Source organism: Puma concolor, chromosome A3, assembly GCF_028749965.1.
Source record: "Puma concolor isolate L17-30 chromosome A3, mPumCon1.1.hap2, whole genome shotgun sequence".
Classification (NCBI taxonomy): domain Eukaryota; kingdom Metazoa; phylum Chordata; class Mammalia; order Carnivora; family Felidae; genus Puma; species Puma concolor.
The window spans coordinates 139,502,828-139,523,246 of NC_141669.1; the positions used below are offsets into that span (position 1 = coordinate 139,502,828).

General features: G+C 58.8%; 1 protein-coding gene across 2 annotated transcripts in view; it reads right to left on the bottom strand.

The window, feature by feature from the left end:
* TAF4 (TATA-box binding protein associated factor 4) overlaps window positions 1–20,419 on the bottom strand; it is a 66,478-nt gene that overhangs the window by 3,935 nt on the left and 42,124 nt on the right. For both annotated transcript variants that reach the window (XM_086702625.1, XM_086702626.1), the window contains 10 exons: window positions 20,155–20,277; window positions 18,637–18,726; window positions 17,821–18,066; window positions 15,438–15,585; window positions 14,912–15,026; window positions 12,609–12,778; window positions 12,154–12,284; window positions 11,363–11,488; window positions 10,871–10,927; window positions 10,328–10,447 (listed from right to left, as the gene is read on the bottom strand). In XM_086702625.1, coding sequence (XP_086558751.1) covers window positions 10,328–10,447; window positions 10,871–10,927; window positions 11,363–11,488; window positions 12,154–12,284; window positions 12,609–12,778; window positions 14,912–15,026; window positions 15,438–15,585; window positions 17,821–18,066; window positions 18,637–18,726; window positions 20,155–20,277 — 1,326 coding nt within the window. The remainder of the gene's footprint in view (window positions 1–10,327; window positions 10,448–10,870; window positions 10,928–11,362; window positions 11,489–12,153; window positions 12,285–12,608; window positions 12,779–14,911; window positions 15,027–15,437; window positions 15,586–17,820; window positions 18,067–18,636; window positions 18,727–20,154; window positions 20,278–20,419) is intronic.

Here is a 20,419-nt window from a genome sequence, read left to right on the forward strand (position 1 = left end):
AAATCCCGGCTCGTGGGGCCACCTCAGTTGGGGGCCAATGCTCACAGGGAGAGAAGCCCCCAGCGTGGCTGGATGCTCGCCATGCGTGCCGACACGTGAGCCCCAGTGCCACGGGCCCTTGGGCACGGTCTCAGGGAAATGTCCACCTCGGGGCCACAGCAGCCAAGAGCCCTGCACTCACGGGCCCCCAGAAGCATGGCCAAGCGGCTCCCGAGCGAGGGGCCCCTCAAGGCTGCGCCCCCGCCCCGCGTTCAGCTGGACAGCCAGGAGCCTGGGCCGAACCGGTTCCAGCGAACCCAATGGCACAGCCTCCGACCGGCTCGCCCCGCTCCCCTCAGTTCCCCAACTCGCCTGCACCCGTCTCTGCGCCTTCCCTGTCCACGCAACAGAGCACCCGGTGCAGACAGGCGGCCGGGAGTACACGCGGCGGCAAAGACACGCAGGCACTCTCCTCAGGAGGACACATACCACTCAGTCACCCCGACACCTCCCTCCGTCTCCCCAAAACCAACTCAGAACAAGAAGGCACCAATCTACCCAGGCATCGCTCCATCGGCAGACGTGGCGGCACGGAGCGCCCTGCTCCAGAAAGACTCCAGATGAGAACACCTGGCAGGTCCTCCTGAACCCACAAGGTGACGTGGCAAAGGCAGAGGATGGAGACAGCAAGGGGCCGCGGTCTGACAGAGGCCACCCAGAACGGCCGGTCCACCCCAGTCTAGCGTCCAGAGTCCTCAGAACACAGAGCCTCCGACAAGGGAAGGAACTAAAGGGACACTGAGGCTCCTGCAAGACCGGGACGTCACCGCCAAAGGACACAGGACCCTCCAGGACCCTCCTACAAGCAACGCAAACAGAAAACCGGCCACACTACCCGACTGCTCAGCGCGGTCAGAAGAGGGCGCCATCAGACCGCAAGTCTGATGAGACACCCAAACCTGGCAAAAGTGACCCAAGATTAGCAAGTCCGTCAAGATCTACTGCAAAAATCAGAAAACAGAATTCCACGCACATCGGAGACTGTCTGGAAAAACAAGAAAACCATTAAGACAACACTTCCAACAACCAAAAGATGTCCTGAAACATTTGAGGACATGAGAAGTGCCCTGAAAGAAAAATCCCTAACGTTAAGAGAAGTAGATTAAAAAACAGAAGGGATGAGAGTGGAGTAAATGCAAGAAAAAAATGGGAAGGAGACACAGAGATCTCTCAGAAGTGCATGAATTAACTGCAAGGCACCGAGGGCAGACCCGCGAGGAAAGGCAGGCTCGTGAGGGGCGCAGCCGCGGAAGGTCTGGGGAAGGGCAGGTGGCGGGCAAAGGCCTGTGTTAACAGAGCCTCCGAAGAAGGAAGCAGACAGAACACAACAGACACAGAAGCCAGAGTCCAGGAACCAGAAAGACCAAATCTACACACTGAAAGTTCCCATGAAAACCGACTCTGACATCTCCTCGTGAAATTGCTAGTTTTCAAAGATCAAGACAAGGCCTCGTGTAAAAGAGACAATAAATGACAAAGGCAAGTGAATCAGCCTGGCATCGGGGCTTTTCAAAACCAGCTTCCAAAGCAGGATGACCACGGACGCTCATTCACAGAAGGACTGAAAGAAAGTGCGAGCCAAGGATCTTATATCCAAGCCAGACCATCCTCCCTATCGAAGCCACAGAAAGACCTTTTGCAACATGCAAGTGTCGGGGATTCTGCATGGAGGCCTCCGCGGGCTGGGCCACAGTGCAGTCGTCATCCAAGCCAGGAATGGGGAGGGACACGCGCGGTGCTGGGGCGGGCAGAAGCACTTGTAAGGAAACCACACCGCTTACTGAAGCTGAGGAGGGGCCCGGCGGGAGGGCGGAGAGCAAGGGGCATGTGCACTGGCTGCTGCGAGAAAGTGGGCGGGGCTCAAGCCCTATGGGAACTAAGAAGCTGAACAGCTAAGAAAAACCAGGGGACATTTAACAAGGTTTATGTGCAAAAATAACCACCAGAATACAACCGTAAGCCTTCCTAAATACAAACATTTTAATTAAAGAGCAAAGAATATGCACTTCAGAGGAAAAGAATCGTAGCAAACGTAAGAAATAGGCATAGTTATAAAACACTGTGAGACAGAAGAGACCAAGCGTGTTGATCATATCAGAAGAAGGCGAATGGGCTCAATTCACCTAATAGAGGGAAAGCTTTTCGATTCGGCTCAGAAAACAAGACGTAGGCACGTGCTATAGATGTGAGCCACACCTGAAATCAGGAAGTATAAGACCAAAGCAGGGACAGAGATTCTCTCTGGTGAGGGAAGTGCACAGAGCGGGGTGAATGATGGTCCTAACTCAGGACACAGCAGAGCTCAAGCCCACTGGACAACGGCAGACATTTTTTAACGCTAAAAGTGCCAATTCACAGAAGATGTGACACTTCTGAATACTTCCGTACCCAACAACGTGGCACACACAGCCCAGCTACAAAGCATCAGCTGCAGAAGACACAGGAGACAAAGACAGAAACGCACGAGTGACACAGACTTTACATCGCCACAGTCTGTACGAGACCCATCGAATGGACAAGAATAAGCAAGGATTCAGAAGACTGGTCAGCTTGAGCAGCAGGTGCATGTTGTGGAAATCTATTAAGCTCTACGCCGTTCGGGAGAATAGGCCTGTTCTCAGGCACCCACAGCACAGTCACCAAGATTCCCCGTGTCACCACCGGACTGGCACAATTTTAAACAATCCTGAACAATCTCCCGCAGTGCTGGTGAGACGGGGGAAGGCAAAGCGACCCCATCTTCGGGAGGGGAGCCCGGCTATTCCTAACAAGACCTCCTGGCAACTTTGCTGCGCCCTCAGCGGTGCGCCCCAGAACACAAAGACCTTCGGGCACAAGGTCATCCGGCATGGCACAATGGCACACAAGTCATCGTTAAATGAAGGAATAAGCGGGGCGGGGGGGGAAGGACGGAGGGCAGACAGCACCACCGCCACTGCAGGAGACAAGCCACACGGGAAAAGTAGGGGCTTACAGCGTGATCGCCCGGCAGGTGCCACTTTAGCCAAAGGCCACAACGTGATGCGCTCAGAAGGGCGCCTTATCCCTTTTATGAATTCTAGCTAAAATTATGGAACGTGCACTTAATCGTGAGGAAACCCAGGATGAACCCAACTTGAGGGACTCTGCACCAAATAAGTGACCCCCACACTTCGTGAGTGTTGAGATCAGGAGGGAACAAGGAGCGACGGAGGAAGGAGCAAAGAGGGTCCTGAGTGACAACAGGAAAAGGTCCTCAGGGGGACGATGGGGACAATCAAACACAGATAAAATATTTGCAAAAGAAACATCTGGTCAGGGACCATCACCCCAAACAAACTGTGCACACAACTCACAAAACTCAACAATAATAAACCTGAATGAAAAACGGGCCAGACACCCGAGCAGGCCCCTCACCGGAGAAGACGCACGATGCAGACGGGCGCGGGGACAGACGCTCCGCATCACAGGTCGTCAGGGAGACGCAAATCACAACAGCGAGGCACCACGCACGCCTGTCACCAGGGCCCAAACCCACGACCCTGACGACCCCAGACGCTGGCGAGGGCGCGGAGCGGCAGGAGCGCTCGGCCGTTGCCGGCGGGAACGCAGGACGGCGCGGCCGCTTTGGAGGCGAGTCTGGTGTTTTGCTACAAAACGAATCATAGTCTCACCGGACGAGCCGGCAATCGTGTTCCTTGCAATTTATCTACACGAGTCGAAAACTCGTGTCCACACGAAAACCTGCCCACGGATTTTTACAGCGGCTGTGCTCGCGGCTGCCAAAGCTTGGGAGCGACCACGGCATCCTTCAGAAGGTGACGGATAAACTGTGGCAGATCCACAACGTGGACCATGACTCCGTGCTCACAAGAAACGAGCTCTCGGCCGCGAAAACGCAGGGAGGAGGCTCCGACGCTCGTCACTAAGGCAGGAGGCCGATCTGAGGAGCCCCCACACGTGAGTCCAGCCACACGACTTCCTGGAAAAGCACAGCCGTGGACACGTAAAGGGTCAGTGGCCGTCGGGGCGGCGGCAGGTGGGGGTGACGGCAGCGGGGAGATGAACACGCGCAGCTCGGGGGGTCTCGGGGCCGTGGAACTAGAGCGCGCGATGCTGTGAAGGCAGGTGCACGTCACCGCACGTTTGTCCAGACCCGCAGAACGCACGACGCCGAGAGTGACCCCAAGGCGCACGTGGACTCAGTGGTGATGACGCATCCGTGGAGGCTCATCAGTTTTCGTAAATGTAGCCTCCGGTGGGTATTGACAGTGGGGAGGCTGTGCGTGTTCGGGGGCAGGCAGCACGCGGGAAATCTCTGTACTTTCAGTCAGTTTTGCTATGAACCTAAAACTCCTCCAAAAAACAAGGTGTGTTATAATTTTAAAAAATTAAATTCTGAAAAACCAAATCAAATAAGGTCTTATGAACCATCTAAGCACACTGACGGCTCACTACAGGAAGCTGGGTGAGGAGTGTATAGAAATACTCCAATAATGGGGCGCCTGGGTGGCGCAGTCGGTTAAGCATCCGACTTCAGCCAGGTCACGATCTCGCGGTCTGTGAGTTCGAGCCCCGCGTCGGGCTCTGGGCTGATGGCTCAGAGCCTGGAGCCTGTTTCCGATTCTGTGTCTCCCTCTCTCTCTGCCCCTCCCCCGTTCATGCTCTGTCTCTCTCTGTCCCAAAAATAAATAAACGTTGAAAAAAAAAAAAATTAAAAAAAAGAAATACTCCAATATTTACCTAACTTTTCCACGGGTCTAAAATTAGTTCAGGGGCGCCGGTGGGGCTCAGCCGGTTAAGCATCTGACTTCGGCTCAGGTCATGATCTCACGGTTTGTGAGTTCGTGCTGACACCGTGGAGCCCCTCTCAGAGCCTCTGTCCTGCTCTCCCTCTGCCCTTCCCCCGCTCACACGCTCCTGCGCGTGCGCGCGCGCTCTCTCTCTCTCTCTCTCTCTCTCTCTCTCTCAAAAATAAACATTTAAAATAAATGAATAAACAAAATCAGTTAAAAAAAAAGTTACTTTAAAAAGACATATCCCAAGGAAATAATCCCAAACTAAAAAAGAAAAAGAACTAAGCATTACCACTGATGCGGAGAGGCATATGGAGAACTTTTTAAAGTACGGATTTTATGTTAATTGTTATATATGTGACACATAAGCCTCCCTCTGAAGTTCAAAAACAGACAAAAGCAACAACGCATGAAAGAACCTCCCAGAACAGTGTCTGGCGACCTGCGTCTCTCCACCGTGTCGCTCAGGGTCCCCGCGCTCACCGCAAGCAGCCACCTCGTGCCCGGCCCTCCCCGTGGGGTTTGGAAACACACGCTCGTCCCGCTCCTTGGCATGTCCTCCAGACACATCTGAACCCAGTCGGACCTTCACCCACGGGCCTTGCCCACCTGCCCGCCCCTCCCCCCAGCGCCGGGGCCTCGGCAGCCAGAGCGTCTGGGAGGCTGGGTGTGCTGAGCGAAGGACCAAACACATCGGCAATGACGGCACTCGATCTCCCACAGACTCGGACTCACAGGTGAGGACAGGGAGGAGGCCGGGAAGCCGCCCCTGGGTGAGGACCAGAAGCGGGGTGACCGCCGGAGCGCGGGGACCGCTTCAGATGCAGAAGGGCTGTGCCTGCACGCACCTTCCCCCGCGTGGACTGCAGAGGGGCCTGGAACCGGCGCGCAGAGCTCAGAACCGGCCTCCACACGCCGCCCCCCGTGGGGGACCGGGGCTCCTGGCCGGGAGCCCGAGGACGCAGGAGTACTGGAGGCTCCGGATGCCTCTCCCACCGGTAAAACCGCGACGTGTCAACAAGGGTGACATTTCAAAAGGATATAGAAACAGCTTGAAGGAGCTTCCACTGCCCAATCTAGAAATAACGAGAGATTGATTACAACCCACTGAAGACCACGGGAGACCACGGCCCCGGCCACGGTGGCGAACAAACGCACGAACAAATGGGCGGACGGAGGACGCAGGGAAAGGTCTTCCTGCAGCAGAAGGCGTGAAGGGGACAGACGTCACGGCCTGCAGCCGCGATGGCGCTGAGGCTGGGGTGGCCCGCGGAGTCCTGGAACACCTCCTCGCTCAAGGCGAACAAATACTAACCGAACGGCGGTGACTACACGCCGGACAGTGTGGCCGAACCTGGTGACCACGGTCCGTATCAGTAGGAAGGTCACCACACGGGGTGCTTCCTCATGTGACAGACTGGACACAGTGCCATCGAGATGGAGGCGTTTCTGCCAGAGTCACACAGACCTAGGCCGAGGCTCATCCCGTGGACGGAAGTGCCGTCCCCTGAGCGCTGTTGAGAACGAGGGATCCGTTAACAGGCTCACGTGCAAGCCAATCAGATGCCCCACGTCCCTGCACAGATGTGGAGATGCTACTGGGGCCACTGGTGACATGGGGGCAGGCCGGAGGACAGGCAGACATCCCGCCTGGAGTCTGTGCAGCCTCGTGCCAGACAGGGCCCGGCGGTAGCAGCACTAGGGGTGCAAAACACTCCATCAGAGGAACGTATACACACACATGTGTAACACACACACACACACACACGAGACACCGTGACGGGGTCAGGGTCATGCAACACTCAGAACTGAGAGCATAAACAAAGAGCTGCGTGCACTCCTCCTACGACTCTTCTGTAGGTTGGAAACGATTTTCAATTAAAAGAAAGTGTATTTTTACATAAGCACCGTCTGCTGGGAAGACAGCAACGGGGGCAGCAGTTTCATCTTCCCAAAGGCCCGTGTATGACTCACGGCAACTGAGCGGCCAAACCCAAGACCAGCAACAGCTATTTAGAGCAAACCCCGCGAAGATGAGCCGCAGGCGGCCACAAGCCCGAACGGGACCCCCAGAACCGTGCAGGCCGGGCTACCGCCGGACTGGAGGCCTCAGGGGGCAGCGGCCACAGAGAAGCATCCCGCGGACGAGGTCGGGAGGTGGGAAACGAGGTGGGCAGGACGGGGCGGTGGAGACAGGGATGGCCCAGGGGCGAGGCGGGGAGGGGAGCCGTGGATGCTGAGAGCAAGCGTCCAGCACACGAAGGCCACGAGACAGGGGCTCCGCCAGGTTCGCAGGCTACCTCAGACACACACGCCCATCGAGTTCGAGGAAACGAAAGTCACGTGAAAAGAGCCAACGGACAGCACGAGGATTGAACCCCTCCCCCCCAAGTTGCTACAGGGAAGAGAGAAAACGAAGACGGGTAACATCCTTGCAGACAGTGAAAAACACCGAGAAGACGGAATCAACAAACAGACCAAAACTGTAACGGTCTACCTCAAAACAAGCTAAGAGACGCTGACGACAGTCGTAAAGAACAAGAGAAGCCGGAATTAGCAGAAACGAGGCGCCAGAGTTGAGAAAACATTAGACAGAAAACTCAAGAAACCACGAGCACAAGAACGTGAGCGCAAGTGAGGCCGACAGAGGGTTCAAGAGGCAAGGACGACACAACGGTCCCCGTCGGGGTCTCCAAGGAGGAAGCCGGGGAAACAAGCCACCAAAGATGTTCCCGAACGAAAACAGACTTGAAGCTGCGTGAACGCCACCCATACCCGAGACCGCCAACCCAGACAACCGGTTCCAAGGAAAATTAAAGGCTCGTAAGAAAAAAAAAACAAATTCTTTGGGTAACTTGGGCTAAAAGAACACATGACGTATAAGAGAAATAAAATTAGACTATCATCAGGCCTGAACAGCAACACTTCATGCCAGGAATAAATATCCGGAGTAACACGTTCAAGATTCTCGAGGGAAGCAAATGGGAGACAAGGATCTCACAGCTACGCAAACGGGCCTTCAAGTACACAGGGCACGAGCTGCTTCCGCGTGTAGGCACCTGCAGACGCCCTCCCCACGAACCATCCCAAAACAACCCGGCAGAGGAATCACAGAAAACCGAAACGACCACACAGACACCAACATCAAGATGAATCATCAGTGTGACGCACACGGTCCCTCGAGGAACCCTGCGGGAGGACGAGAGGGACCGCGGGGCGATGCACTGCTGCAGCGAGCGAGGCCGCTACACGCTCGACACGCACGACAGGACGCTCCCGGCCAGAGCCCCGCCTGCCCGAGCGGGAAGACCCTGCTCCCACCCCAGCACCCAGCGGCGAGGCCACCTGCCCTTCCCTGGGAGCCACCTGGACGGGGGAGGCAGTGTCTACGGGGGGCGCACTAGGTCAGAGGAGCGTTCCACAGACCCTTACTGACGCCAAAGGGAAAAACAAAGCGCCCGACCGAGTCAGGATGAACCGTCTGCTAAGCGAGAACCCGCACTCCTGGAAGGGAGTCCATCTGCCGCCCACAATCTCCAGCACCGAGTGGCAATCGCTAGACACGCAGAGAAACAGGAAAGTGGGACCCGCAGGTGAGGAGAAGGGCAGCCAGCAGAGACGGCCTGAGCCCAGACCCTGGACCCGCACAGGCGTTAAAGCAGGCTTTTTTTTTCTTCATTTTTTTTTTCTTAACGTTTATTTATTTTTGGGACAGAGAGAGACAGAGCATGAACGGGGGAGGGGCAGAGAGAGGGAGACACAGAATCCGAACAGGCTCCAGGCCCTGAGCTGTCAGCACAGAGCCCGATGCGGGGCTCGAACTCACGGACCGCGAGATCGTGACCTGAGCCGAAGTCGGACGCTTACCCGACTGAGCCACCCAGGCGCCCCATAAAGCAGCTTTTATGAACAGGCCAAAGGCAGGATGTCCCGGGGGCTGTGGTCTCTCTCAACACGTGAGCAGACAGGGAACTTCAGCAAAGAATCAGAAACCGTACGAAAGACTGAAAACCCCAGAACTGTGAACACATCGGCGGGCGCGAGCTTCAGTGGGTGGGCTCCACGGCTGCCTGCGGGTGACATGGCTCCATGTGGTCAGGGGGCCTGAGGACAAACAGGGGAAATCATCCCGCCTGAAGATGAAAGAAAACTGAGCAGTCCCAGACACCCACGGGCAACGTCACCAGGTCTCGCGCACGTGTCGCTGGCAAGTCCAAGAGGAAAAGCAAACCGGAACCGGAAAAAATTTTGAAGAAATAAAGGCCACCACGTCCCCAATTTGAGGAACTTCTTCTACGGATCAAAGAACCCCAAGCAGGCCAAATGTCAAGAGAACCAAGCCTAAAAAGAACCGAGACAAACTTCTCAAGTTTACAATGAAAACGTCAAAGCAGCCAGAGAAGGGAGATACGTCAGGTGCACGGCACAAGCGTAAACCACGTGGGGCCCAAAGACACCGGAACCACGTGTTCCACGGGAGAGAGACGGTCACACATCCATCGCAGCTGCTGATCAGGTTAGGAAAAAGGGTTCTGTCATTTTGCAAAACACGCCAGGAAACCTCCCACCTTTTTTGTGATCCGGAACGAGACAGCACAGCATTGGGATGGGGATGCCCTCTGCAGCGTGAAGGACTCCAGCCGTGAAACAGAGGGGCTCGGGGAGCAGGGGCGTAAGGGGTGCCTGGTCGTGGGGCTCCCACATCCCTCTTAGCACGTCCTCACCTAAAGTACACGGCACCCATCTGGACACGCTCAGCTCCTTCAGGAGCGTAGAATGCAAAAAAAAAAAAGGCTGTCTACCCAGACTTTTGCATTCAGGGAAAGTACTATTCAAAGTTGAGGGGGGGGAACGCCATCCCTTTCGAGTAAACAGAAGCTGAGCGAACCCCGCCCCGCCCCGCCCCCACCAGCGCACCGCCCACTAGAAATGCCGGATGAGGTCCTGTGGGCCGAGGGAAACGCTGCTCGTGCAGGCCCGGACCGTGGCCTCCAGAAGCAGAAACTACACACGCCAACGGGAAACGCCAGGCTCTCTTTCTTCTCGTAACTTAAAACACAACGGACGGTAAACCAAGATAACAAAATCCTAAGGTTGGGTTTATAACCGTGTGTGAAGGTATCACAACAAACAACACGAGAAACCAACAAAATCTGGACACACGGAAAGCGGCACGGGTCCCTCTCCCCGGCACCCGGACTCCCGGCCCGGCTCCTCGCCCGCCCCACACACGGGCCTCTTCCAACAGCTCCTTCCGCGGGCGGCCCGACGCTCACCGCGTCCACGCACGCGGACCAAGCCTCCGTGTGGCGAGAACCCGGGCTCCCGCAGCGTCCACGACAAGCTGACGTGAGCGTGAGGTGTCAGGCGCACAAGTACTCCAGGGAGGCCCGCGGGGTGGGGGCACGCAGGGCGGTCGAGGATCCTGGGCACCTGCCCGACCTGGCGCACACAGCGGAGACGCCCCCGGGGCCCCTCCAGCCCTCCTCGCCGCCGCCGCCACGGTACCGTACCTCCGTCCCCGACCCTGGTCCCGGAGAGTCCACCTTCCGCTTCTTCCGGGGCCCGATGGCAGCGAGCGCGGTGAGGTTGGCGTCCCGCTGCCTCATCTGCGCCAGTTCCTGCTGCTGCATCTTTGTTGAGAAAAGGAAAACAAGGACCATCAGGTCACACGCGTGGCTCTCGCTTTGCTACGAAAAAAACAGAGGCGGCAGCGGGTCTTCGGAAACCGTCAAAGTTAAAATTTCTCTCACGTTTGGCTTCAACTGTAAGCTTATCCCGCAATCAGAAAAATGAAGCAGAAGCAGATGCGCGCCTCTCAAAGCCCAGAGGACGTAACAAGTTGAAAGTACAAAGGCTACGGCACACCCAGGGGGAAACACCGCCGCATCTGGGAGCGGGACGCGGGCTGTCTGCAGCCGTCTCGAGCGGCTGTGTCGGTGCCCGTCATACAGAAACACCGCCCCTTCCTCACCCTTTCTTGTGTGGCACGAGCAGGTTACGTAAGAGTCTATTTTCAAGTGTAGAGCAAAGATTCTCTGGCTGAAGACACTTACCTCTTTTGCCTTCTGTTTCAACCTTAGCTGTTCTGGGTCTTCTTGTCTGGATCGAGACTATTTTTTAAAGAGGTAAAAAGAAAAATAAGCTCGGACCTAAGTGTTCATCGTCTGACAGACACGCTATCTTACTCATGATATGATAACATCCAGATTGTACGACGGGACGTATGTTACACTTTTCAATGCTTTTTTACGGCCCAAACGTAACAATTTAGGCTGCACACCATGGGGAAAAAAACAGCCATCACGAAGGTCAGTCCCCCTGGAGAAGAGCTCACACGTGGCTTTCACCATGCCCGCCGGTCAAGGGCTCTGACGGACGGTGGGCCAGGTCGGCCCAAGGGGCTCTGGCTCAGGTCTGCAGCCCACCCGAGGCCCCCTTCCAAATCAAATGCATTACGCCTTCGGGCCCGGGCCGGCCCCAGCAGCACGCTGGCCTCCCGGGGCCTGGGGTGGGAGCGGCCGGCCGCGAGAAGCGCACACACTTGCCTTGGCCGCCCGCATGAGGATCTCTCTCTCTTGCTCGTCTTTCCTCTGCTTTTCAATTTGATCAAGCTGCTCAAAAAATTTGAGCTGAGCCCGGACATCACTTGCCTGCTCGTATCTGTCATCATCCTACAGAAAGGCAAGAACACGGTCATAATAAACCTGGGGACCGGGCTGGACGGGCTGCGCACACCCCGCTTCCCCAGAGCGAGTCCTACGGAGCCCCGCACACCCGCCCCCGGCCCGGATGGCCTGCGTGGGACGGGTCTGCAGGCCAGCATGCAGACGGAGTCTCAGTGAGCCGTGCTGGGGCTCATGAGGGGTTTCCACCTCAAACGCTCGTGCATCATTTGATTTTCACTGCCACTCCGAGGGCACGGGCCTCACGCGGCTGGGCCCCTCTGCACAGCTCCCACGTGAGGACAGAGGAAGGCAGATCCCACCCTGCAACCTGCCCCTGAAGGCAGGACCTCGGTGCAGGTGACCCTCCACGACACAAACGGGGCAGCGGCCCGAGTCACGGGAGCAGGGCTGGCTCGGGGCCGTGGGCATGCCACGGTGGCACTGGCAGGGGCTCCGGGACCCCCACCCTGGCCCCGGCCCCGTGCCTCATGCAGGCCCGGCCTGCCCTCCTCCTCCGGCCGGGCGCACGGCGCTGAGGCAGCTCCGTGGAGAATTCGGAGCCAACGCGACACCTGTGCGGCCCCGCGCGCCCGGGGCAGGAAGAGGCTTCCCGGCAGGACCGACCCGGAGTCCACGGCCAGCTCGGCCTCTTCAGGACGGCAGCGTGTTACCTTGTACGAGAAGTTCTTCTGCTGGGCCGTCTCTGATATTTTCTCCACGAGATTCTGTAGCCTCTGCTGCGTGGCGTGTGATACGTAACTCACCACGTCCGGATGCAACTCCGTGATGCCGTGTTTTTTACCTGGGGGTAGGCAACGCTTTAGCCGCCGAAGCTCCTTCTCTCCTCTCCGAGTCACCGTTCTGTCTTCCACGACTCACCGCTCAGAGCGACCGGAGGGCGGCCTGGACAGGCCCTCGGGGCGGGGGTGGGGGTGGGGGGTCGGTCTACACCCGCTGCAACTACCTGAGAACCACCGGCATCGAGCTCGGGGAAAGCACCGCACCGGTGACAGGCAGGACGAGGTACCGAGCGCGCTCCGCCGGGGAGCTGGGCAGAAGACGGCCCTATGCGGGGCTAGAGTCGCGTGTGCACCGGGGGCCCCCAGTGACGGCGGCACCCACGTACCGATCTCTAGGATTCTTCTCTGTAAAGGCGCTGGTAGGAGAAAGGTTTCATCCTTACAGGATCGCGTCAGGGTGCCCACTAAGTCAGAGTTCGTGGCTAATATTCGTGCACTTTCTTCCGACAGGTTTACTCCCGCCATCGAGGCCACGTCGTTGATGTCGTCGTCATCCCTTCAGAGAGGAAGATAAGCTGACTGAGCGAGGGGCGCGTCGGGAGACGCTCGGGGGGCCTGACCCAGCGGTCCACAAGCGGGGCAGGGGACCCCGTGCAGAGAGCGCACGGACGCCCCTCCAGGCGAGCGTCCCGCCGGCGCCCTCCGGCCCTGCACCGTCACCTGATCGAGGAAGCCCAGCGGTCTTCTTTGAAAAAGAGTCTGGTTTTTTTTTCTTCTTTTAATTTCTTTGAATGTTTATTTTTTGAGAGAGACAGAGACAGAGCACGAGCAGGGGAGGGGCAGAGAGAGAGGGAGAGACGGAATCCGAAGCAGGCTCCAGGCTCCGAGCTGTCGGCACAGAGCCCGAAGCGGGGCTTGAACCCACGAACCGTGAGATCATGACCGGAGCCAAAGTAGGACGCTCAACCGACTGAGCCCCCAGGCGCCCTGGGAGTCCGTTCTTTTAAAGGAAGACCAGCTAAGCGTTAAAGCTGCACAGGAGTCCCAGCACGAGGATGCGTGTAGAGGGCTCCCCCACGGTCAGGACTAAGCTCAGAGAGCAAACCCAGCCACACAGGACCCACGGCTTCAAGGAGTTTGTTCCCAGTGAAACTTGGCTTAGAAAATCAAACAGCATTCTTTTCTTAAAACGGTCCCACAATTGTGGAAAAGGCAGAGTCGGGGGTGAAGGCCCTTTCCTTCCTGAATCGCCTGCGGGGAAGCTGCCGACCTGACGCCCCACGCCCCAGATCACCCCACGCGTGTCCCCCGTGGAGCCGGCGTCCCCCGCGAGCAGGCCGCCAGCCACACGCACGGCCCTCCCTTCAGCCTCCCTGGCCTGGGACGCTCCTCAGCCTCGCCTTGGCTCTCGTGCCAGTGACGCTTCGAGGCCACGGGCCAGGTGTCCTGCAGCAGGTGTGTGTCCCCCGTCTGACTGACGTCCCCTCCCCTCGTGACAAGAATGTCACACAAGCCCCGCAGAGGGCCGGGTCTCCTTGGTCCTCTCCTGATGCGCTCTGAGCATCTGACCCCTCTGGGGTCCCTGCCGGCTTCCCCCTCGTCATTAGCTCCCCATTTATTCACCGTCACGGGCTCGGGCTTTCCTGTCTCACCCAGGGCACACGGTCTGTCACTACAGACACGCACAGTGGGAGGGAGTCCATCCACCCCAGCACCGCTCTCTGACCTGATGAGATGTGCTAGCTTGCCCTGCAAAGACCCCAAAACCAGCCTTTCTCGGGCACCTGGGTCACGGCGCCACAATGGTTTTCGGAAGCCGTGGTCCGAGCACTGGGCGGGCTCCCTGCCATCCAGGCGCTACTCCAAGGTGCCTCTGGTGCACACAGCAAGGAGCCCCCGCAATCTGTACGTGGACACGGACACGGACCCCACGAGCTAACCTGGCACCACGGGGCCTTTCTAGCTCGCCTGGTGCCCGCAGGAAAGTTTCCTTCCGTGGGACATACCCGGATTCCCCGTGGCCCTCATTCCCTCGCTTCTCTGCTGTACAGGCGGGCCCCTCCCTCGGGGCGGTCCTCCCCGCCCCCACCGGACGCAGGCCCTCCACACCGGGCCATCCAGGCACAGCGCCCTCCTCACCCCGCTCGGGCGCCGACCCCGGCTCGGCACCGCTGACGCCAGCCCCGCTCCAGCGGCCAACGGTGTCAGGGACGAAGTCTGGTGGGGGCGGGCCTGTGAACACCCCGAGGACACGTGTCCTTTCCCGCTGCTTCATCGTGATCCACGTCAACGCCACGGCCTTCCCGCTGCGCGTCCCTGACACGCAGCTTTTTACCCAGCTGCTCAAGAGCCCAAACCACAGCATTTATTTCCAAAAGTCTGAAGTTAAAAGAAGGGCAGGTGAGGCGTCCTACGTGATGGTCACGACGCACTCGGAACACCAAGACCTAGCGTCACAACGATGGCTTTTCCGTCAGTTCATACAGAAAACAGCTGCTCATTTACTTCCTGCTATGCGTTTGCAGCAAATCTCCCTGCGCTAACTTTGCGGGAAAACGCGTACATGGGGGTCAAAGGCATGGAAAGAAAGCGGTCCCAAAACCACAGCGCCGGTGCCCCGCGGGCGAGGCTGCCACAGGCCCAGGCCTTGGCCCCGCCACCTGCTCAGCGCGGACAGTGCGCCCCGTACCGAAACGAGCCTCCCCCGGGCTCCTTGAGTTTGTTTTTCTGCACGGCAGCTGCTTGAGCCGAGACGGCAGAGAGCGCTTTGGTTCCAGGTAGCACGGCGGGCTTCACCACGGGCACTGCAACACAAGACAGCAGCGGTCCACGCGCTGCACGTGTGCCCTGCGCGCCCCCCCACCGCACCCTCCCCGCGGGACATGCGGGCGTGCCCCCGCTCCCCCGCCACACACATGGGCCCAACCGCTCGGGAGCCTGGCGGCTGAGGGCAGGGCATCACTGCCGACCCACCATGGTGACGCCCGTCAACACGCGGGACCCCTCGCCCGAAATCCTGGGCAAAGGCACGAGCGCACCTGTCAGGTGCAGGAGGGGCTCGGGACAGAGAACCCAGCAGCGCGAACTGGACCCGTTGCCCCTGAAATCACCCTGACGCGGCAATGGCCGCACGGCGCTGTGAACGCAGCAGAGGGCACCCGGACGTTTGGGGGGCGGTGGCGGGGAGCCCCGGGTGTGCGGCCCACGGCCCTCACCTGGCTGCAGCTGGTTCAGCTGGATCTGCTGAGGCGCGGTGAGCACGATGCGGCTGTGAGGCTGCCGGAGAGCGACCATGGGCGTCTGCGTCAACGTCACCTGCGGCGGGCGGATCAGTGCTCCGGGCTTGGGCGGCTGCTGGATGACCTGGGGCAGAGCCACGGGCCCATGAGCACCCACGCCCAGCCGGGGCCCTGCCGGGACCTGGACGCCCACGTCCGCGCCACAAAAGAGGTGAGCTCTGGGGGCAGATCTGCACGTGGGGCCTGAGGTCAGTGCCAGGACGAGGCAGGCTGACCCGGCGGTCCGGCATGGAACACGTGCCTTCCCCCCAAATCTCAGAAGGGGATACGGCTGCTAGCGACTGCAGGGCCGTTTTCCCTCCCGCACAGGGTCTCTAAGAGATGCGCCGCCTTCCACCCCGGGGGCGGGCAGATTTCCCCGCATCCTGCCCTTAACTCAGCCCTCGGCCTCCAGGGAAGAGCCTCTCCTGGGGCCTCCCCGTGGGGGCCTGCCCGTGCCCACCACCCGAAGCTGAGCTGGGGAGACACCCCAGAGCTGAGTCCAGCCCCAGCTGTGTCCCCTGCTGCCCCCAGGCCTGCTCAGGGCTGCACTGCCTGGAGCTCCATCAGCCAGAGCGAGCTCCTGCCTCTGCCTTTGCTCCAGGGCCCCCCCCCCCCCCCCCCGCCACCCCGCCCCGTCTAACCCTGGGCCCAGCCCAGCGCCCCGCCCCACGCACAGTGGCACTCCCTGTGCCGGAGACACACTGCCCAGCCCAGAAGGTTATTACGTAGGTGACCTGATGGGCGTGCCCGGTATTACGAGACACTTGGTGGGGACACGGGGTGGTGCCCTACAACCAAACTGTTTCTGCAATAAACCCATGAAAATTCACCCTCTAAAGGAAGAGTCAAGACAACAACTGCCTCAGGGTGATTAGAGTCAGAGTCAGGTTTTGCCACGAACTAAGGGAAAAGCCACGGTTTTCATCTCCATAGGCTTCCAGGATCCAGGAATGGACCGGACTCAGGCCTGACCCCACTGCTGCTCCCCCACACACACCCCCCTCCCCCAGCGGGACTGGGAAACGCAGTGCAGAAGTGACCCCGTGGGTCACCACAGCCTCTGACCACAAACCAGGAACACAGGTCAGGTCACAACTACGCACCACAAGTCAGACCTTTCCAGGAAAGACTGGGACCCACGAGGTTCTCCTCAAGGGAACGCCCCTTTAGCACAAATTAGGCCAGGGGGGTAGGACGGCCCTGTACGTACAGACCTGCACCCTCGGCACGAAAAGCCCTCCTCTCGCACGCACCCTCAGCCCGCAGCACCGCACAGTGCCCAGTCCGGCAGACCAGACGCTCTCACCCACCATCTCAGCACACCTTCCTCACCAGCGGTCAATGCGGGAGACAAAGGCTTCCCTGAGCAGGTGGGCAAACAGCCCCACGGACTCTGGTGGCTCACTCAGTTACTATGTGGCCGCTGTGACAAAACACACTCTACGACCCACTATCAGGTGACAAGGGAACCTGCACCGTGGGGGAGCTTTAATGGTCTGTAAAGCAACAAAATCCCTCTGAAATTAAAAAAGCCAACTGCCCTTCCAGGTTTGGGGAGCACATTTAAAATGCAACTCCTGGGGCGCCTGGGTGACTCAGTCAGTTAAGCGTCCAACTCATGATCTCAGCTCAGGTCATGATCCCACAGTTCATGAGTTTGAGCCCACATCGGACTCTGCACTGACAGCACGGAGCCAGCTTGGGATTCTCTCTCTCCCTCTCTCTCTACCCCTCTCCCACTCACGCGGTCTCACTCTCAAAATTAACTTAAAAAAAAAAAAAATTTGAAATGCAACCCTTCCCAGCAAAGACAGCCCTCGTCTAGCCACGGAACTCAGAAAACTGGATCCACACCTTAAATGAACAATCGGTAGCCTGCAGCTTTGTGTCACCGAGACCCAAACTGGGGCTGCAGAGCTGGGCTCAAGGCCGTGAGACAAAAGGCCCACCGACCGCCTGCCTGATGTGTCCATCGCCAGGCACACAGTTTCCTGTCCCGGGGCCGCTGCTCCTGATCAAAGATAACGTCCCACTGAAGATTCACTACAAATGCCCGGTGTTCAACTGGGGGCACGAACACCCCCGGCCGATACCGGGAATGGACAGGCCGCTGGGTAAGAGCCAACGGGCTTATCCCGTCTTCCCAGGAAACACGCGTGCGGGGCCTCGGCCCCAGTTCACGCCTGAACTCTGTTAGCGCCCCGGCCTCCCCCAGCGGGAGCCCTGCCGCCTGCCTGCGGGGACGCGTCCCTGAGCCGTGGCCGATCTGCGTGAGAGGTGGGCACGGGGGTGACGGGCGAGGCTCTCGCCTTCATACCAGCGGCGTGGGCTGCCCCCGCTTGCCAACGCCAACCTGTGTGGGCTGCGTGAGGCTGATGACAGGGGGCTGGAGAGCGCTGGTCACGGTGGCCGCCGTCTTCCCGGCCGTGCGCTGGACCGAGCTGCTCAGCACCACGGCCGTGAGCGCGGTGGTGGCCTGCGAGGCGGGCGGCGGCTGCTGCTGGCTCTGCTGGATGAAGGCCGCGGAGTCGGGGGTCAGCTGTCTCAAGGCGGGCAAGCTTCTCTGGGCGGGAAGACAGACACAGGGTCGGCAGCGGCACGCGGCCGGGCTCCCTCCTCACAAACCCAGAAACCTCCCGCTCAGAGGAGCAAGTCCCTCAAGCTCAACCGCGCGGGTCTCAGCGCCTTCACGCCTCTGGGCGTCGGCGCGGGCAGCCGGGCGCACTAACCCGCAGCCCCACCGTCACCGAGCAGGATTATTCTCCGAAAGAACCGGCTAGAATTTGTTCAGAAAAAAGAAAAGGGCGGTATTTCTGAAAGGCTCTTAAGAATGTCACGGCAGCAAAAGTTACTTAAGAGGGCCGGCCTGATGCCTTTGAACTCCACCGCCAACGGGCGAGCCCCGTCCATCGGCCTTCCGGCCGGTGCTTCTGTCTGCTCTGTGCCAGCGGCCAGGCCACAGGCCAGGGGCCTCAGGGCTCAGAGAAAAATCCCCTGACAGGGAACGTGAGGAGCGTCACAGGGTACCTGAAACCCACAAGCCCACGGGGCCACCTGGGCGCCCCCCTCTCCCCTCCACCAGGCCCACGGCAGGCTGCCGGCGTGCAGTGCCGCAGGGGGTCTCCACATTTACCTTCAGGAAAGGCACAAGGTAAGGTTGAGGTGAAGAATTAAGTTCTCGGTATAACCTACTGGTGAAATCTTCCGCTTCGATTTTTCCATCCTTAAAAACGAAAACCACAAAAAAATTCTCTCGTGAACACAAGTTAACACTCCTCTGGTTATTCAGCACTGCTCTGGTGCCCTGTTGGAATCAGCGTCCTTTCCGCCAGGTCTTGCATGGGGCACAGGTGACAGCATGGGGCAAGTCAGGGACGCCTTTACAAGAAGAGGCGACCCACATTGAGACCCCCAAGCCTCCAGGAGGAAGCCCGGGGTGGGAAGTGAGAACCCAGACTAGAAGGGGGCACAACCCTGTTCTGGAAACTGAAGCATGTGTGGTCTCAGGGTAGGGGAGGCAAAGAGAGGCGGGCAGGGACGGGATGTCACGGGCCATCCTCGAGAGGAAGCCCTAAGAGGGAGCGCTCTCAGCCAGGGCTGCCGACGTCTGGGATCCCGCAGGGGAACCCGAGCTTCCGCCCAACCTGTCCAACCTGTGCCCTCTCGTTTGGGGTGTTACCAGCAGCCAGGCCCTAACTAATGCCAGGTTCAAAGAGGAAGCGGCAACAGCGTCCAGGGGACCAGGAGGGCCCATGAGAAGGTGGAACAGGGGCCCCGGTGCCCTGCCGAGAGCACAGCCAGGCGGGGGCAGGGGTATGGCCAGATCACTTGGGGAGCGAGGGACGTAGCGCCGAGTGGCTCCTTCGGCAAGAAGGGACAGACCACAGACAAGGGACCACGGGGATGAACAGAAGAGGCATTTACTTCGTCAGCAATTTTCACGAGAAGGCGGAACTGTTACAATTAAAACAAAAAGCTAGGAATTGTTGCTTCCCACGAGAGGGGAGATCGTTTTTCAATCTCTACGCTCCCTGAAAATACTTAAGTGCATGGTCCAAGCAACTGCTTGCCTGCGGGAGCACGACTTCTGTCCTTTCCAGACCAAAACCAGGGTGGCCTGCAAGGGGGGCAAGAGCCAGCCCCCTGGGGAGGAGACGGCGGCTCCGAGAGTGGCTGTCCCGCCACCCGTCACCCCGGGGGAGGGGTCCCCCCTCTCCCCCCAACCCGGCTGCCTGCGTCGAGAACGGAGGCCCCGGGCAGACACATCCCTCCAGCGGAAGGACGGAAAGCATCCAAGAGCCCAGATGTCAAACCACCAGGCTTCCTCAACAAAGAAACCAAAAGGAAAGCGAAGGGCAAGGAGGAGGGACCTGAGACCAAAGGAGATGCAGAGAAGACGGCCGTGCCCGCAGAGAGATGCAAGAAAAAGCCTCAAAAACGCTCTCAATCAGGTGTGTTTACAAACGCTCCTGAGGTGGACAGAACGCTTTCAAGTGGCCTTCGTGTGAGTGCCGTGGGAAGCAGGACGGGCCGGGCGCCGGCCTCCACCCAAGGGTGCAGGTCAGTCCCCAGGAGGCCACCACAGGCCGCGCGCGCCTCTGGCGGGACCTCCCCGCGTGTCAAACAAGTGCTCAGAGCCGCATCCTCTTACCAGTAGGTTCTGGACCAGCTCTTTCACGTTAGCGGCTGTCTCTGTAGACTGTTTACCAGATGAGGCCAGTTTTATTAATGTAGATAGAAAGTTTTTACATTTCTTCACGTTTTCCATGGTTTCCTGGATTCAAGTTAAAAAGATACAAGTGAAAAAGTCTTAAAAAAGCAGGTTTCCGTCAGAGCCTCTGGGTTCACCGGAACGTCTACAAGAAACTCCTTTGCAGAAAATGCAGCGACTCTCAGGGCTGCTGAGGGGTGGAAGC